The sequence below is a fragment of the Patiria miniata genome, unplaced genomic scaffold (assembly GCF_015706575.1).
Source record: "Patiria miniata isolate m_02_andy unplaced genomic scaffold, ASM1570657v1 HiC_scaffold_30, whole genome shotgun sequence".
Taxonomy (NCBI): Eukaryota; Metazoa; Echinodermata; class Asteroidea; order Valvatida; family Asterinidae; genus Patiria; species Patiria miniata.
This window is the reverse complement of record NW_024037070.1, coordinates 9,195,383-9,215,091: the sequence shown is the minus strand read 5'-3', so window position 1 is coordinate 9,215,091 and position 19,709 is coordinate 9,195,383. Positions and strand designations below refer to the sequence as shown.

Sequence of the window (19,709 nt, the reverse complement as noted above, 5' to 3'; positions counted from 1 at the left end):
AACATTTTAAAATTTCTCTTTTAAATATCAATATCAGTCTGACCTCCGGTTTTAAAAACAAAATTTCAAGTTTAAAGTAAATTTATGCATATTTGTCTAATGGGGGTGGGGGTTAAGATAATACATGTATATGGAATAGGGGAATTCCCAGAGTTAGGCTTTAGATTGCAATTTTTACTTTTTACTCTGAAATACACTAGGCTAGAAACTGATTCTGATCTACTGGGTTTTTTTTTTTGGCGAAAAGATGACTAATAAATTCCTGTTAAATAACTTGGTCTGCATTTGTGTCCCTTTTGTGTGATGTGTTTTATATGACTGTAGTCTGGGGAGACACGATGTTGTAACCGTCCAGCTGGGACCAGATTTGCTGGTGCCACAGTAATCGCGTGTTTAGTGATTGCTTCAGTATCATCACTCATCCTGTGTTTTTTTTTGATAAAATATAGTTTCCCGATAAAATTGTCCATCGTATCTCCCTTTGACGCAAGTTTGGTGTAAAACTGATTTTAGTACATGGCAGTTCAGTCTGTTTTTGTTTCATTGGTACGTTTTGCTCCTGGTGGAAACAAGCATTTTCTTGTTTGTCCTCTGCTTGATAGAGCTGTACCTTCTTTGGGTGTTCCCAGTTAGACCAAATTCCCATATGCTTTCATCTGCCCATAGACAAATCAAATCTCCCCCCCCCCCAAAAAAAAAACAGGCAGGGTTTAATTTCCAGCTGTATCTTCACCATTCATTTTTTTTGGTATAAGTAACTATTGAATAATCTGGAATTGAGAAACTTCAGTCTTGCACCATCATCTGCATCACTGTGTTGTCAAAAGTCCTGCACAGAAAAATAATCAGAGGAGATTCAGCAATAAGGTCAGTATTTGTATTGGAAAAGAAACATTTGATGACAACTAGGGCCTAGCCTTTTCTCTTCACTGTGTGATACAGACATTTCCACAGTGACCTGTAAACCTTTTGCAGCTAATAAAAAAAAAAGGCCATATTTAAAAAAAAAAAAGTTCAAAATTATCATGCAGTGGCCTTCACTGTCATGCTTCAAGAAAACAGTTTGGTGCCAAACGCCACAAGTAAACTTTTTACAACTTAGAGATGAGACAAAAGATAAACCAAATCGTCTTAGAATGAGCAATGGACCACTTGCAACTTGCACAACCTCCAAAAAAGGGTGGAGAGATCAGTTTGAAGAGCCCGTATGGCATTCTAGAGACACAAATCAAATCTTGTTTCAATCTCAAATATTGAAAAAGACTTAATTAAATGACATTGTTTGTACTCACTTTGATTTTATATTTTCTCCTGGTGTGTAGAAAGGATTGCACAACATGTCCACATAAGCATTGTGTAGCGTCTTAAACATCTTCAAGAAAAGTCAAAGAAAGCAAAATAAGTCAAAATGTGAAAACCCCAGTAAAGACGACTCAAAAGTTGGCCCAGCTTAGTTAACTTCTAAACATAACAGAATTGGTAAATGATAGGAAATTCCAAATTGACAAAAAGTCTCATTGGATAGGTATCTTTCTGAATCTCCCAACTCGGAAAGATACCTTGGCTTGGAAATTCTAGAGCCAGAGATGAATCCAATGCACGAGACAAAGTAGAGGTTAACAAAAAATCCCTGAGACTCACATTTCGTATTTCGTTGTCTCTGAGTTGCATATTGGACGACTCCACAACGATGACAAACTTGACCTTGGTGTTTGTGACGTATCCATAGACTTTGTAGTCTTCCGTTGGGTACAACAGCCCCAGGTACAGCTCTCTAGGGTCGTTCACACTCTTGCCAACGGCTGACACCTTTTCCTCAATGACGTCCAGACATGTGTGGACGGTGTAGTGGAACTTGAGTTCATTTTCTGTCGGGATTGTGGTGATGTACAATGGGTAGTTCTGTGAAAGCAAAAGTTTGGTGTGAAATAAGAATTGCACTACTGCACAGAAATAATAATAATAACAACTACAACGTTTTACTTCAAGACATTTTACTTCAAGATTTATGTTAGGAAAATGTAGTTTGGTGATAAAGGAGTCCAAAAATGGCTAGTACTAGTGCAACTAGGGGTACGTTCCACTAGTACTAGCAAACCTTGCCAAAATTAGCAATCGTTTTGAGCATACACTTGGCAAATGGGAAATTATTGGCAGCGCCAATGTTACGTTTGAGTCCAAGGTAGCACGGTCAGTAATCTTTACTTCAAAAATTCTGATATTTTAATTTATATAGAACACTAAAATGAGCCGAAAACAGCAAATTTTGATCAGAAGTTCCTCAAATGAACAGCGCCCTCTTCTTTTAATGTAGCCTTTGCCTTTGAATGAATGTAACATATTTACATAAACACCGTTTTGACACGGCTGCAAAGGAATCCTGCAATATTTTAAGCAGATTACGGCATACCCACAACACTAAAGTACCCCTTTCAACAAGAGAAATAAATATTTTAATACGACATTAGAGTAAAATGAAAGATTTCATACCTCTTTAGCTATCACCGCAACACAGACAGCCATCTCTGAGCCTTGTGTGTGTGTGTATTATAGCGCCCTCTCGTGACTACATTGAAGACGAAAAAAAATCAAGAAAAGGTGAGACAAGACCGGAGGGAGAAACGAGACCGCGTCTTGACGTAAGTGAAATGTTTTCCATTTCAACGCTGAATTTTGCTCATATTTTTATGCTTAATGGTTACACAATATTATTTTCTGATATAGGAACAGGTGATTAAATGATCTGCCATTTCTAGAGTCAAAGCACGATTGAATTCATCAAGTTGAATGGTGTACAATTTGACAGGTTGAAAATAAAAATGCACGTGTGTGTACGGAATGTTGGACAACTCGTACCCGACACAACTCGTACCCGAGACAACTCGTACCCGGGAAAATTCGTACCCGGGACAACTCGTACCCGGGACAACTCGTACCCGGGACAACTCGTACCCGGGACAACTCGTACCCAAGACAACTCGTACCCGTCTGAAAATAAAACACTGTGCAGCGTACTCGTATCTGTGCCTTACTTGTGCCGACTGTTATCATACTTATTTTCAACCAATTATTATTCAATTATTTTATTTCCGTTTTTCATTTTTAAATAGAGAAGAAGTTTTTCATTTAAATAGGTCTCTCTGTTGTTGGCCTGAAGATTTTTTTTTTTTAATACTGTTTTATTTTCATTCCGTTTCATTCAGAAACTCTGATGCAATCTCTTTTTGGGAATTATGTGGATAGAGACTGGAATAAACCGATGAAGACTTTGCAGGCTTCTGCAGCGATGGAGAAGAATAGCATACCTGAAAATTAATGTCATAAAAAGTGTAGAAGGTGACATATGTAACATTTTTATAATTTTAATGAATCGGTCCACTTATTTTAGAAATAAGTTTTCGCAATAAATGAAGATCAAATAAGTTACGAAGCTCATGATTGCTATAGCTCCTTCCGCGAATTCCGCGAACTCCGCGATCATCGGCCAGCTGCCAGAATCTCTCCAGAACAATCTCTTGCTTGTCACCACTGGCAATTCCCCAAAAACGCTACGGCTTTTGGTTTTCCACATCTTTGGATTTGTCAATTACATCTAACTAAAAAGGAACAGAAAAGTAAATGGTAAGAAAAGTACAAGGTACGAGTCGTCCCGGGTACGAGTTGTCCCGGGTACGAGTTGTCCCGGGTACGAGTCGTCCCGGGTACGAGTCGTCCCGGGTACGAGTCGTCTCGGGTACGAGTTGTCCCGGGTCACTAATTTGGGGTACGAGTCGTCCCGGGTACGAGTTGTCCCGGGTACGAGTTGTCCCGATACCAACAGTATGACCGACGACCATGGAGAGGTGGGAATAGCTATTAGTATTAGGCCCTAAGCTCGATCCCATATCCAAGGAAGCTGCCGGCCATTGAATAAGCCAGTTCGGTATTTTAACTGCGAATGTGCACAATGGTATGGGTCACGAGTCATTCGGGATAATCAAACGTTTTGAAGGCGCATGAATGTGGACGCACACATGACAACGGCAACGCTTGAGTGTAAATTACCAGCATGATGCAGCAGAGGGCGTGTGCATAAGATCGCGTAACGTCACGCCAGTGATGTTATCCTGAGTGACCTCGGGTCATTGAAATACCGAACTGGCTTAGGCGAAGTAAAAAAAACAACAAGTTTCTCATCCCCGCCCGCTTCCTTTTTGGAGGCCGCCTGGATTTTTTTATTATTTTTTATTTTTGAAAAATGTAGTAGAAAAACACCGAAAAAGTCTACAAATTCATCAGAAAATAAATACCAATACCAATACAACTCTAAATGACACTGCAAATATGTTCAGTTCTCTTGTCCAACTTGTCTTTCATCTTTAAAAGTGTCTTTGAACAGTGGAACACCAACGGTTTGCAGGAAATTTTGAAAAGGCGGTCATCTTGAAAAAAATAAAAAATAAAAAATAAAAAGCCCCGCTTCCTCCCTTTTTAAAAAAAACCCGGACGAGAAACTATTTTTGTTTTACTCGGCCTTATATGTGTTCACCTTAATTCTTATTTGGACCTTTGATCCCCATAGCTGTAGGTCAGATGAAGAGATTACCATGGTCACATGGTCATTTTTTAATGTTTGACCAAGGCCAACATGTTGACACATCGGTCAAAATATGTAGGAGCAATAGATAATGTCAATGCTTGTTACTATATTACTAGCTACATGTGTAACTAAATTAACAAACTCCAAATGTACAAATGTTAATAGCGTACATATGGACTAACAGAGAGATATGATGAATTGTTGAGTTGCTACCCGCTGCTAAAAAGACTACATGTATGACTGAGTCAGACTCAGAGTTAGACTGCGTTCATAATCTCTGGATTTTCGACAAGTTCAAAATCCCGGTTGGAGACCTTCCACTTACAGCTCTGAAATTTAGCACTACATGTATATGTTCAGTACTTGACTTTCAAAACAAAATACATGTTCGTCAGGCAAATCAAAACTCTTGAAAAAAAAAAAACAAGAACAAAATAAACACAAAAACAAAAATTATAAACAAACTAGTAAACAAAAATATTGAGAATTTAACTTGGTTGAATCCTCGATTCAAATTTGTTATTAAATTAGTATCATCTTTAACGTAAACCAAAGGTTGCCTCACTCTGGCTGTAGGTGCTCTATCTCAATCTGCGTTGGCTTTTATACAGAAAAGTTACAAGTCAGATCAGTATGAGTTTCGACTTTAGATGGAATGTTGCATACAGGGTGGTGTATGCGATATCTTACATTACATTGTATACGATACACATATCTCAACTGGGTATTGTCCCAAGTATAGTTGCTGTAGTCGGTAACAGAGCTACATTCATGTACATTAATGTTTTGAGAAACTTGTTTTTGTTCCATAAGGGATGCAATGAAGAGACGTTTTGTACATCCATTGTTACTGAATAATTAAAATGACTAAAAACACTTCAAAGCTAGTAGGGTGAAAGATGTGTGTATACAAATTACAATTTATAAACTTACAAATGCTATGCATAATGCACAAAAAGGCATACTGTACATGTACATAATTTGCTGCTTCATTTTGCATGTATTTTTATCTAAGCAGTTTGCCATCTGCTGTTGTTGAAATGCTTGATAACATCTATTAATCCTTCGATAAAACCCAAAACATCTGTCAGAAGGCAAGAACATTGTCAGTTTGTTATACATGTGCAATAAAATTCACTATATTTCCTTTTTTTCTAAAAAGTCCGAGGAAAACATAGCTGAAATGTACCATAGGCCTAAGGCTTTAAGAACCAATAAAAAAAAATACGTTATATTATGTAAAACCTCATTCTAAAATGAGGCTTTCAAAATACGGTACAGTCCTGAAACAAAAGTTGAGTAATTGCCAAAATTGCACAGACTGAAGTGTGAATTGTCTTTATCTGCACAGCGCATCAATACTTGGTGATAAAAAGTGAAAGTATTAAATTGATCTATAGTTTGGAAGATGCATAAATTTACATAGCCTATGCTGTCATTGAAATTGCAATTTTTCACTTTAGCAAGGCTAATTAGCTTGGGATCAGATCAAATAGTCTTTATGGTACTTCATTTAAATAAGTTGGAACAGGATAGCCAAAATATTAATGGATACAATAGAATAATTTAACAAACAGGTATATTGTAGAGTTAAAGGATATACAATATTTGCAAACATCAAAAAATAAAACTACCAAATTTTTATGGAATACCTTACTAATACTAGACTGTTAGTGAATGACAGTCTAAAGCATCCTGTAAAATCACAGCACCTGGTGTGCTGACATTTTCAAGAAAAGTGGTATTTTTGTATCAATTTCCAACGATGGTCGGCTGACCAGCCTTGGAAAAAAGTAGGTTTTTTTTCAACTACTGCCCCTAATTTTCCATATTTAGTTTGCAACTGTATACAATTGATTATACCTGTATGAATGGGTACAAGCCAGCTAGACTGGTTCCCTGACCTTACAATTCCCCGACGTCTATAAATTGCTCTGTTTCATCTTAAGTTGAATCAGGGAACCAGAATACAAGAACATGATTGTTTTTCTTGGTTTTTCCAGCATCTACATGTATGGACTCAAAACTTTAAACAAGTCAGTGTAACAGTATTTGCTATAAAATACTAACCCCCAAAAACATCAATTTCTGAAAATTACAGCAAAAGCAAATGTTGTATATTCCCTTTTAAAATGGGAAAATATTTGCTTTTTTCTGCAGGTCGTAATTACGCACATAATTACACAACACAAAACAAGGGAGATAAAAATATTTTATTATCCTTGTAAAATGCAAACAGCTTTTCCAAATTAGCTACCAACTGAAGTCATTCAGACTGTTTTTTGCTTTACTTTAGACAAACAAAAGAGTTGATGTCTGTTGTATTGGCCAACGGATCAATATACAGCACTCATTTGTTACACGTGCATCTGCAGTTTGGCTTTGTATTTCATGTTTAGTATTCATGGTCCAGTTGTCAATTGGATATCTAATGAGCCGGAAACTCAAGGTATGGATTGAAACAGGTGACAGACACGTCAGCTTTGTTGTCACCATTGGGATGTGTGAATGGTAGGTATAAGAACTCACAGATTTTTTTGATTTTTCTTTCCAGATTTGCACCAATAGACTTGTGATTTGTTCATGTTACATCACTTACATGTATACCTCATAATTGCCAAGAAATCCCATAAAAAATGTTTTAGTTTTGAAATAATTTTGTTACAATTTTATACTAATTTTATCATAGTTTTGTAATACTGTTGTTACCTGTACAGTATGGAGTGGAGTATAATCGAGTAGACTTAAAGGAATCGTTGAAGCATGGAGGTGTGAAAGCTGGGGTCCTATAGAGACCAAGTTATATGTTTGTAAATCAGTGACTTGAGATGAGTGGAGTGTTTCTAAAAAAAAGCTTCCTTCAAATTTCGGTGATTGACATTGGGGTTTTAAAATAAATGGATGTAATAAGAAGATCAGTCTTGAGTCAGTACATGTACATTATAACTGCCATTCACAAGCACTGTACTCTATGTATGTTTTACTAGACACTTTCCCTGTTTCTTTCTTTGTACACGTGCATTAGTGAAAAAAACAAACCTGCTCAACATACTGAACTACATGTGTAGTACAATCAGCTACGTCATGTATGAGCTGTGGCATGCAGAATATGAACTGCCTCCACCAACTTAGATTACGATGTATAAAATGTGACTGAGCTCGTCCATTTTTGTTCAGATAAATAAACAGTTGGAAGACGTTCAACGTCTGACCGTTACTTCACCCTCAGCTTGTGCATTAGTATTGGAAGCTGACAGTATTTTGAGGGTTGGTTTCTTTGTTTATGTAGGAGATCACAGGTAAGCAGGGTCGCTTGTCGTTTTGTACTGGTTGAGTTGCCAAACATTGAAATCTCCACATTGTAAAGCAAAAGTGAAAGTTGTGGTTAGAGTCTAGTAGGACGTAGGACTGTGCAGAATGCACCGATTATTCAATCATCAGTCGGATAGGCGATAAGCAGTTTTACCATTTTAAATTTTTTCTAAAAAAAATGAACAGTCTTGAGGAGATGATGATGAAAACATCCACGATCGTGTAGAAGCTGCCTGGTGTTATTGTTTGTCAAATGCTACGCTTTTGTTGAAAGTCACTTTCCCGTGATTTGAGAGCTTCCATGAGGACTATTACATGTACATGTAGCTCCAAATTCTTTGTTAAGATTGGTCAAATTATCAGTCGTATCCGCATCCTGATTATGCACACAATATCTGAACAATTTATTTCATGTATTCAGACTGAGATTGCCCAAGTACGACAGATGCTTGCCAGAGTATTATGCTATTACAGCAGTTGGGCTGGCAATTACAAGTGTCGTCTGATTGGTGATGACAGACAATCTCGTATGGTACGTTGGGGGGGGGGGGGAGGGGAGGTGTACACAGGCAAAGCCTCACACCATATGTACGTATGTGTGTCATCCCAATATCAGTAAATGTATTGAGCTTCATTCTGCTCATACCAAGACACTCATCATTTTTGGGTACATTGTAGATGGTAAGAATTGTCGGCAATTGGATGGCTTAGCCCACGAAAGTCTTTCGACTTATTTCCAGTGGCGGCCCTTGGTAGAAGAATTGTGAAAGAAATTACAGTTTTAGTGGTGGCAGGAAGAGCCCAGAATGATATTCTAGGGGAAAACCCATGGAGACAGACAGGGACTGAAAACCCAATCCATATATTGGCTGCGGGCAGGATTTAAACCCGGGTCACAGCGGTGGAAGGCGAGACAAATACCGCTACGCCAACCTGATCCCCTATCTGCCATGACGTATTTATGTAATTTTTCAGTGTAAATTTTATACAGGTTGCACCCCTTCTGATTTGAAAATCACAGGCTGGTGGAAAAAGGCACACCTGGATTTTTCTAGGCATGTGATTTTTCTAGGCGTGTGATTTTCTAGGCATGCGATTCTGTGGTCCTGAAACTGGAACTGAACAATCCGGTATTTTTTTTATAATATTCATCTTGGTTTACAGTGAAGCCATATTCTCTTCATCGACATACTTTTTTCCCACAAATTATGTATAATTAAGTATAACTATGCCATGAATGTATGCTGAGGTTTGTGGAACAGAGGGATTCAGGCGTGCGATTATTCGCACTTCTCAGGAAGCTTTTAGGTGTGTGATGGCGTGGGGGTGCTATCGCACGCCTCAAATCAGAAGGACTGGGTTGTAAGCACATTTCCTGTTACTGTACACAATTTTGTTGTTTAGAAAAGATGCAAGACTGCTTATAGTGAATTTAGTCTTGAAAGCCCGACTTAGACATCTCAACTGAGGAATCCAACAAAAGATATACTGTAACCAGACTATAATCTGTTGACAAAAGCTGCGGGATCAGCTGGGTGTTTTTCTGTGGATTATTTCCTTGTGCTGTCCCTTCTTCCTCCTCTTGTCTTCATTAGCAATGGGGGAGGCAGCACATGGGATGTAGCCGAAATGATCGCCAAAAAAAGCCGTCTTTGTTATTGTGAGGTGAAATTCCACATGAGTTATCTGACCTATTGTAGGTGTAAGAACTCCCCTGGTATGTAACGGGGAATAAATCTGGCCGACAGTCACCCCCATTGTGAGTCCTCTCTCCGACCCTTAAGGCTAAGGATTTCATTCTTGAAAAGTTCCTGTAAACGGAGTGAGAATATCGTGTCATGGGTTCCTGCCACCCTGTTTGGATTTATAATGTGGCGGGTCTTTTTCTTTTGTTGGCGTCTAGGATTTGCCACTGTAATGATAATCCGTTGCTTTATGTGCTGAGAGTACTGCTCAGGTACCACCCTTAACAGAGTGGGAATAAAGCCCAATTTTGCCCTCCATTATGTCCTTTCCTTGTACAATTCCTCAGTTAACTTTGTCAGAAAACAGCCATATGAACACCTGTGTGAGATGCCTCTGTGTACACCTTATGTTTTGAGAGTGTCTAATTCCTTGCTACATGTATTCTTTTTCCTCCTGTTAGATTTTTGGAACAATGGACGTTTTCCTTGCTCCGTGATCTTTACAGCCTGCAGCCATGTAGCATTCCATCGGAGTAACTGCAGTAGGTGAGTAAGTTATGTGTCAAAGATTAAAGGTACTGGCACATGTACATGTAGGATCGTTTGATCGTGTATACTTCTCTCCTGCCCCCTTTTCCACTTTTAATTCAGTTATTTCCATGTGTTTTTAATATATCTTTTACTTAATGTTTTTATTTTTAATGAAATATTGTAAACCACATCCAATTTGGGCCACGATTTGTGGTCTTATAAACCAATTTCTTCAATTCAATTAAACAGTGTGCAATGACAGTGAAAACTTCATTGCGAAGTTCTCAATGTCACAAATTGTAGCAATTATGCATGAGAATAACAGATGTTAGCAAGGCCAGTGCCATCCTGTTACACTTCCTGTTCCTGGTTGGCTTGAAGAAACTGGTTATTTCCTTCCTAGAATCAGAAGAGAAAGTAGAAAGTTGCCGAAAGCCAGAGAAAAAATCCATCACACTATCCAGTCTCAAGTCAGGTGACGAGTCATTCAAATGAACTGTGAGTGTGACAACAGTATTCCTTTGTCCTTGTTACGGTACAATGTGACTGGATGTGTGATTGATTTGTGATCGATACATGTAAAGGCCTCTTTACAAAGTTGTGTGGAGCAAGTTTCTCATGTTTGAGAGATAGTTATGAAATGAACTAAAAAGCTGCTTTGTGACTAGTACTGATATAAAAAAAAAACCCAGATTTTTTTAATTCGGTTTGAATTCCACTACTCGGTTTTTGGATTGTGGAAATCAGATATTCAAAACCAACATTAAAAGTTTTTTGGAACATCCCCCAATTTGCTCCATAGTCTCTGGTTATGACCACATTTATTGCTAGCGATCTTCTTGGTTCATGACTAGCCTGCTCATTGGACTGATCAGAGAGTTCCCTCCCACTTTAAGTCACCATTACAACTCTGGACTCTGGAGTGTTTTTGTCAAGGCCCAGTGGTCATTGAATCCTGGAAACTATAGAAAAAATCTCCCTGGAGGGCATTGCATGCGGCACCTCACTTGTCACTTTAAGTTGGCAGGACTGTGAGCTGATTGTGAACTTCCAGTGAAATCATATTTCACCGTTATTTGGTTTGAAAAAAACAAAACACATACAGATCAAAATGTTAATGGGCTTGGCGTTTCAATCCGAGCAGGTTTCTGGGTTTTTCCATTACAATCTGTCAAATTTTACCCTGCTTCCAAAGTAAAAAGTACATCAGCAAAGGAGTCTTACTGTATTGATTTGGAATTCCAATCGACAAAACATATGCACACAGTATGTATCAAAAATGTTTCCTTTTGTGGACAAGTAGAGATTACAAACTTCGTTCATTTTTTGTCATATTGGTAAAGTTTTAAATGTCCCTGAAGCAAATTTTAACTGGATCTATTTACGTCATGTAACCATTGATTTGTGTTCAATGTTAACAAAACAATAGCGCATTTGTATGTCATTGCGTGCACATTACTTATATCGTTCAGAAATGTTTAACACTTTCACGTATCTCATGTTGCTCTTTCAGTAGATAATATTTGTTGTTGGACTATTGAATGACATTTAAATTCAATACCGTTTCCCCCACAGGAAATCACCGGTTAACATGTGAATTGCATTCACATCACATTTTCAACGGGAGCCAGTTATATTTTGGCACGCATTGACATTTGGAGTTGACGTCACAATCCTGTGTGAATTCCGAACCAATGAACACTGTCTGGAATTCAGAGGTAATCACAACTCGCTCATGGGACGATGAGAGCTCGTATCCGGCCGACAATCTTTGCTGCCGCCCTCCTCCTGTGCCTATCCCTGTACCTCTTCCTCTATGAGGGCGGGGTCAGTCACGCCCACCCCAAGGGCCAAGTACCAGGTTTCTTTTCCCTGGCATCCATCACGCATCTCTTTGCCACGGAGCTGACGGTACCGGCCAACGTTCAGATCCGAGGTCTACTGAACACGACGGACGGCTGCCATCGACTGTGGCTGAAGGGAGAGTCGCTGTGGTTTGATTTAAAGTTTAACGGGAGTCTGAGTCCGCTGTGGACACGACATAACAAGAAGCTGTCAACGGAGGTTGCATTATGGTGGAAAGTAAGTTGAACATTAAATGTATCATTGTTGGAAGGTTTTTTATCTTTAAAAAAGTACTGAGTTTTATTCCAGAAATGCAAGTATCTGTCAAGATAGCCAATATGGCTCATCAGGCTGGCCTTTATCTCTGGCTTCATTGGCATGAAATGTCTGAGAATAATTCGATTTCCCCTGGATGGGATGCTTGGGCCACAAAAAAAATGTTCTGCTTCTGGTTTCCCTACGTAGTCTATTCTGACAGCCCCTACCCTAATTTTTTATGGGAAAATTGAGAAAAAAAAACACCCAAAACCATCAATTGCTACCTTTTACCCTTGACTACACGCAGACACCTCCACATGATCATACACAAACAAATCCCCCCAAACAAATCCCTACCTACCTGACCTATTTTCAAATACCATGTAATTGGATGCAGAACTTTTTTGGGGACCTAGTCCATTGCAGGTTACTCCCAAACTAATGCCAGTACCCATTCATAGCAAGTGGGGGTGAAGTGGCTTGCCCAAGGACACAACATTTGAACCCCTTACCCTCTGATCACGAGTCACAAACCCTAACCACTAGGCCACACTCTAGCTATTCCACAAAAGGTATTGGCACAAAAGGTATGACTGGAATCTGGTTTTGTTCTTCAAGTCCACGTCACAAGTCATGCAAGACTGCCAATTGAGTACATGCATGTGAAAATGTTGGATACAAATTTCTGAAAAAGTTAACAGTGAATCTTAAGAAATATGTACAAATATGAACATGCACTTCTCAAAAAGCTTAATTGACACATGAAATTCTCAGAAACTTAATTATTTATCCATACATATATTCTTCAAAAAATGTTTAAAAAAGTAATCAAGTTGTACAATATTTATGAATGTAGTTCTTAAAAGACACAGCCTTTTCTGCAATTTTTTTCAGTTTTGAATGAGTGCCTTTACTTCTCAAAATTAGGATGTCACTTAGATGTAGATCTTCCCCGAGGTTGCCCCCTTCTTGTGTACCAAACATCTTCTATTTGTCCTCATCCTCTGTGATCTTGCCTCCCGGCAGACGTTACAGAACAGCAAGTTCACTAATATCTCCGAGGTAATGAGGGAGGCACTGCGTGTCATCCCGGGGGAGGATCCTTATCGCATACGGGACGTCGGGCGCTGTCTGCGCTGCGCCGTGGTCGGCAACTCAGGGAACCTCCGCGGCAGTAACTACGGCCATCTGATCAACTCTCACGACTTTGTCTTCAGGTGGGTTGGGGGCTATCTTTGACGACCTGTCTATCTTTTCTTGGCGAGGATTAAGGGTCTCCAGAGACACAAACAAAGCCTTGAGCTACAGTGTGTGATTGTTTATCAAGTTTAGAATGAGTAGAACAAGTAGCAGTGTTATAGTCCACTTTTTTTCAAAGTCTCCAAGTATACTAATACAAAAGGTCATGTTTTACGTGTACTGTAGGAATAAAGCCGAATTATTACTACAGCTATTGACTGCAATCTGTGAATAAGGAAGAATGTGGGTGTTTTTTGAAAACACAACTTTCCATAGTTATTCAAGAAATGTATCAATATTTTTTCTCCAAATATTTGGACACTTTTTAGCATACAGGACACATTAGTCTCAAAATACCACACGGATTAGTTTCTTAGGCTTAATTCCAAATGTACCACACAATCCGCCGACCGATTATTTCAACATATTGAATCTATTTGATATTACATGATTTTGCTAACATAATTGCTGTAGAGGAATCCTCCCCCATTGGAATTTCCACTTGCAAACGTTGCCCAACACTTTGCCAAACTCAAATGGCATGTTTGAGCGCCATGGTGCAATGGTTATGGTGTTTGACCCCTGTGCCATGGTACGTACATGTAGGTTCAAACCCTGACGAGAAACATGGCGTTTGTGTCCTTGGGCAAGACACTTTACTCCACCTTTGGTCAAAAAGCGGTATAAATAAGTACCACACAGTATATTCTTTATAGATAAATGGGACATCACCAAGCCCATGTACAATAAAAATGCACTCAGCAGTTTATGTGGCTCGACCATCATCTTTGTAAAAAGCATCTTTACTTTGCTCTTTTCCAAAACAAACCCACAGAATTAACAAGGCCCCTACTGTGGGCTTCATGACTGATGTCGGCAGCAAAGAAACGCACCATTTCATGTACCCAGAGAGTTTCCTGAATCCTGGCCACGATGTGAACTTTGTCCTGATGGACTTTAAGCTGCTGGACATTGCCTGGCTGACCAGTGCACTGACCAATGGCAGCATTAAGAGGTACATGGAGACTGGGGAGAGGGGAGGGGGGTGGCTGTAAAGATCGTGTTTAGATTTCTTGTAGTCAAAACCGTGACTGTGTATGATACCATATGTTGCAGACTGTAAGCAGTAAGCAGTTCTAAGCACACCAAAGGCAAGCATACCTCAGAGCAAAAAGCTGCTTAAATTGGTGACGTAACAATTGAAATCTCTGTGCGCATACAACCGTTGGCACATCTACGCCATATACATGTAGTGCTTCAGGTTAGCACCATTTTCTGCTTGTGAAATTGAGGTAATGCTCAGTTTCAGAGGCGGCGGAAAAAACCCTAGATATGTATCATAGAGATTAGAGAGAAACCCATGGAATCATGTAGGGACTAAAAACCCAATCTACGGTTGGCCTGGGAGGGGAATCGAACCCTGGCCTCAAAGATGGAAGGAAGAATGAACCATTGCGGCTACCTGACTTCCCAATCAGACGGTCTTTTAAGGACACTGCTTAAATGAAAAAAAGGGAGAACATTGGTTTTTTTTTTTTTTAATTAATTAGATATTTCTCATCAAAAGACATGAAGTGGTGATGTTCAGGGTTGAGTCTTAAATGTACTTCAAACTAGGAAAAAACATCCATAACAAATTAGCTCTTTTTTTTCCTTTGTAGAACATACACGGCAGTCATGAAAAAGATAAATGTAACTAGAAGCAAGGTATGTTATCAGTTATTTGACATTTGTTAAATCTTTTGATGTGATGTCTGAATTTTTGGCTGGAATTCATGTTATTATTATTCGGAAATTGTCTTGTTCCAATATTTTTCTAAATTATGCATCCTGTTCACACTATTTTATGACAGTCAAATATTTTAGTGCCCTATTTTTCCTCAACTTTACTTCTTTAAGAACCAGTGACTCTTCAAAGCTGTAAAATAATTTCTGAGTCTTGAGACTTCTGTTACATTACATTTGAATGACCCTTTGATAAAGTCCTTACTCTTCAAATTTCATGTAAAAGCATTCAATCAAAAATTCACTGACATAATAAGGTAACATAGGTTTTTCTCATCACTGTTGCTGATACATGTGCAACAGAATATTTTAGTTGGAAGAAAAGGTTATGTACGCTGTTCACACCAAATACATCCAACAAATAAATAGATATGGTAATGCTTTGAAAGGTTAGGCCAAATATAAAAAAAAAGGCTTCCTTTTTGGAGGCCGCCTCCGTTTTTTTTTTTAAACACACAAAAAAGATAGATTTTAAACAGTGACATTCTGGCGTCTTTGTCTGTTGCATCTAGCCCATATTAAGCTGGTATGTCATTCCTGAGTCCAAGTGGCGGCCATTAAAAAAAAAAAGCTGGCAGCCATCTTGAAAAATAGCCCGGTCGGGCGGCCATTTTGGAAGGGAAAAAAAAAGGGTCTCCTTCTTTTTTTTCAAAAAGCAGGACGCTAAAAATGTTTTTTTTTTACTTGGCCTTAAGGATGTAGATGAAGTGAAAGTAAATGTTCTCTTTCATTTGGTTGTTTTATTGTCTTCAGGTGATGATCTACAATCCAGCCCTTATGCATCACGTTCATACTGAATGGACACAGAAACATGGCCGGTACCCGTCAACTGGTCACCTAGCGATGTTCTTTGCCTTGCAGATATGTGACGAGGTATGCCAGAGAAAGTCATCGTGGAATAAAGGCTTTGAAACCTAAACAAAATGTTAAGAGTTGACGTCAAATACTCTTAAAAGGGGCTTGGTTTGTTGTTAAATGGTATGAATTTCTTAAAAGAAATCAAAATTTACAAAATTCAGATTTCTGCAAGCTTGTGTAATAATATAGATGCATTTATCCTCTTGGATGCTGAGAACAGATATGAACATTTTATTTGAAAATGCTGCATTTTGCAAATTAGTATATTTTGTCAGTCTTCATTTTGTTGTAAGAGTTTTCTTTGCAGATGAGACGTAAAAAATCAGTGGACTAAAGGTTTTCTTCAAATTATTTCTGATATTTCTCTTTGTTGAAAGGTTCCCCCATTTTATTGGTAATTTTAGGTAAATTATGCGAGGTAAATTATTTAGGTAAATAATTAATTTTTTACACTGTTGTCGTCACTGTTAATGAGTTTTCTTGTTTTAAATCCTTCTTCCCTTGCAGGTTAATCTGTTTGGCTACGGAGCCAACAAGCTGGGAAACTGGGATCACTACTGGAAGAAAGACGACGGAACTCACAACTCCTTCTTCAAGAAGACGGGCGTACACGACAGTAACTATGAACAGTCTATCATGGACAGCCTCCAAAAAGCCGGCAAGATCAAGATATATCCGGGGGTCAGATGATCGGAAAAACAAAAAATTGGCAAGTGTATCCAGCTTGTAGTCAGGAGACTTGACACAAAAACCTTCTTTAGGGGAGGATAGAGCTAGGGTGGGGTAAGAGGAGACAGGACTCCAGACAACATAAGTGTTCATGCAGGGAGGTTACACTGTAACTAAGGTGACATCTGATTTAGTTGGCTACGGCAGTCTTCTCAAATATCCAAGACAAGTTGCAAACAAGTTTGTCCGCAATTGGCCCAATCGTATCAGGTACTAGTTGCTGGATTCTGAACAACTTCCCTGGAATCCTCCTGTGTTGACGTTATCGGCATTGTTTACAGACACTTAACTTCATTCCAGGAAGATTTCAGGAAATTTGTGTGGAATCCTGCCGTAATACCCAATAGGCCTATTGAGAATATACATGTGGATGAAAACGAAAGCCAGGGTCCAAATTAGTCTGGCGCTTCTACTTGATCAACCCATTATAGTACTTGACGTTCCAAGGAACCTCACAGGTGCGGTTCGAATGGGAGCTTTTCACAGGATTTTGGTTTTTTTAATGAACAATATGTTCACATCAATTTTGTCGGGTGCACCACGAAGTGACGCATTGTCTATGGACTTTGTGCACACGATACGTCACTTCGTGGTGCGACCGACGATTTGTTGATATTGAGTGAAATTTTGTCCTTTTTGGTGGTGAGCCTGGTAGGTTTCCCATGCTCAGTTAGTTGATGCAGTTTTCTTTCACTGAAGTAATTTTAGAGACGAAGAAATTTACCAAAATCAAATCCTTATAAATAAGTAACTGTTTCCTTACCCCCAAAAATGCTCCCTCCTAAAAAAAATAGAACCTCACCTGTACCCCAACAAAATAGTGGCAGCATGATTCAAAGATACACATCTGAATCGAATTCAACAACGACATCTGAGAGAAAATTGTTTTCCCTGTTATTGAACAGCTAACAGTTTCGCCTGCCCATGCCAAACATTAATCCTAGATGCATTCCATTGTTAAAAGTACTGAATTTATACCAAAAAGAAGCAACCCATAGGTTTGAAATATCGGTCACAAATGAAGCCAAAGCTTTCAGAAAAATATGAACTTGTACTTTATTCGGAATTTCACATTGCAGACTGTAAATTATTTGCAAAAGTTTTTTTGAAACCTAAAAGTTCTGGGGTTAATATTCATAGTGAACACCGACACACTGCTGCAGTTGGCACTTTTTCTGAGGTTCATTCTTCTTTTGAAAATTGCCGTTTGTTGTTCGTTTGCAAATCTTCCAGTCCATTGGTAGATTTGAAGTCAGAGAACAGCCAGGCCAGTATGTCAAGGCAGATTCTTGCCGTATTGAACTCTGACACAGGGTCAGCTTAATTTAAATATTCATGTCCATGCACTTGGGTACTGCATGCCACGTCAATGCTTACTTTGGATCCTGACCAATCAGAAGTATTGTCAACCATAGCAACCAATGACATCTCAGAAGCTGTGAGAATGTGAAAACACCGAGAATGTGAACATTCTGTTGCAATATTTGTGTAATGTTTTTGCAACTTACAAATGTTATATGCTCTTTTGAAACCAGTCAAATGGAGATGCAACCAAACAAAAAACAAAAAAAATGTGGAGACAATTTTTTTTCTTCAGTTTATTACAATGTGTGATCCATATACCATGTATACATGTACATATATGTCTAAACAGTACTGTAGAAGTAAATTGCCACTAAAGGCAACATTTTGAAGATGCTCAAAAAATGTGTTAACACAGAGCTTTATTTTTCACCATGGTGACATCATAATTTTCAAGTGGGCATACATTTTCCAAAGAAGTTCATAACCAAAAGAAAACAGTCCTTGTCAATAAGAAGATCTGTCTTTAAAGTATCCCTAAAAAAAGTTAAACTCCACACGTGCTATTGTATGAAGCAAAACTCAAAATCTTGTGCTAAACTCATTTTTCAAAATTTTAAGATTCAGTTTCTACAGTATTGCTCAATTCTTGCCATAAGCTGAATCCAAAATTTAAAGGTTTTAGGATTGTTTTGTGCTGCAAGAACTAAAAGTTCTTGTTGAAAGTACAGATTGTATGAATATTTCGATTCCAGTATTTAATTTGTTCACTTCATTTCAATTTGTACAATTGTTAATCCTCTCCTGTGAGGCCAAGTGCTTTTCCCAGTTGACAATTTCAGGGTAATTATGATTTTAATTGGTCATCCGTTTGTTGGACTTCAGATGAGTTGTGAAACTGTTCAGTATTAAAGTTCATGTTTTAAAGTCATGCAGTTTATGAACGAAAAAAAACATTTGAACAAATTGCGGCTGACATGTTTTCTAGTGCTCCAGGGTCTTTTGTTTGTACAGGGTGAAAAACAGTTATCCGTTGTTGTATTTTGTTTACGTTCCACCGTTAAGCATTTAAGCCACCTCATGTGAGATAATTTTGCATTTTCCAGCTTCAATATAAATTTGGACTCTATGTACTTTAGCTCTGCTAATTATTTATAATAGGCTGTTTCTAAGATGTGTTAGTCAGTTGACTTCGTTGTTCTCATGAAAACATTTGGTCATTGTGATGTTGGTGCTTTTAGGCATGCCTGCTATGCTAGAAGCATGAAAGTTTAATATGCTTTTCTTTCTCTTTACAAAATGTCAATTATTTCATAATAATTTTCCATGTTTTATCATTTTCACCGAGTTGTAATCTCGGCAGCCAAGTTGTGGTTAATATTCCCTCTGCACCCAAACAGTTTGTGTCATATTCAGGAACTTGTTTTTAATGCCATAAACGCTGACATTTTGGAAAGCAGTTATATCAGCCATAACAGAACTTTGAATGTAAAACTCGATAATTTTGAAACTGTTCAGGTAAATCAGTACTGTACAGAACCAAGGGACTTGTCTTGTATTTTTTGTCACTTACCAGATTTATATGC

General features: G+C 38.4%; 2 protein-coding genes across 4 annotated transcripts; one reads left to right on the top strand and one right to left on the bottom strand.

Annotated features, from left to right (window-relative positions):
- Window positions 1–31: 31 nt before the first annotated feature.
- Window positions 32–2,615, bottom strand: LOC119739280 (trafficking protein particle complex subunit 2-like protein). Its single transcript, XM_038214155.1, has 4 exons — window positions 2,491–2,615; window positions 1,642–1,902; window positions 1,293–1,372; window positions 32–829 (listed from the first exon to the last, which is right to left on the bottom strand). Exons 1-4 carry the CDS (start codon window positions 2,521–2,523, stop codon window positions 787–789), a joined length of 417 nt encoding a protein of 138 aa, XP_038070083.1. The 5' UTR covers window positions 2,524–2,615; the 3' UTR covers window positions 32–786.
- Window positions 2,570–18,591, top strand: LOC119739277 (CMP-N-acetylneuraminate-beta-galactosamide-alpha-2,3-sialyltransferase 2-like). Of its 3 annotated transcripts, XM_038214150.1 has the most exons (9): window positions 2,570–2,639; window positions 10,038–10,122; window positions 10,511–10,605; window positions 11,683–12,189; window positions 13,237–13,427; window positions 14,285–14,464; window positions 15,111–15,156; window positions 15,988–16,107; window positions 16,600–16,919. In XM_038214150.1, exons 4-9 carry the CDS (start codon window positions 11,851–11,853, stop codon window positions 16,780–16,782), a joined length of 1,059 nt encoding a protein of 352 aa, XP_038070078.1. In that variant the 5' UTR covers window positions 2,570–2,639; window positions 10,038–10,122; window positions 10,511–10,605; window positions 11,683–11,850; the 3' UTR covers window positions 16,783–16,919. The 3 variants fall into 3 exon arrangements, with proteins under 3 accessions (XP_038070078.1, XP_038070079.1, XP_038070080.1); XM_038214151.1 differs by lacking the exon at window positions 10,511–10,605 and having other exon boundaries at window positions 16,600–18,591; XM_038214152.1 differs by lacking the exons at window positions 2,570–2,639; window positions 10,511–10,605 and adding an exon at window positions 9,830–9,848.
- The last annotated feature ends 1,118 nt before the right edge of the window (window positions 18,592–19,709 follow it).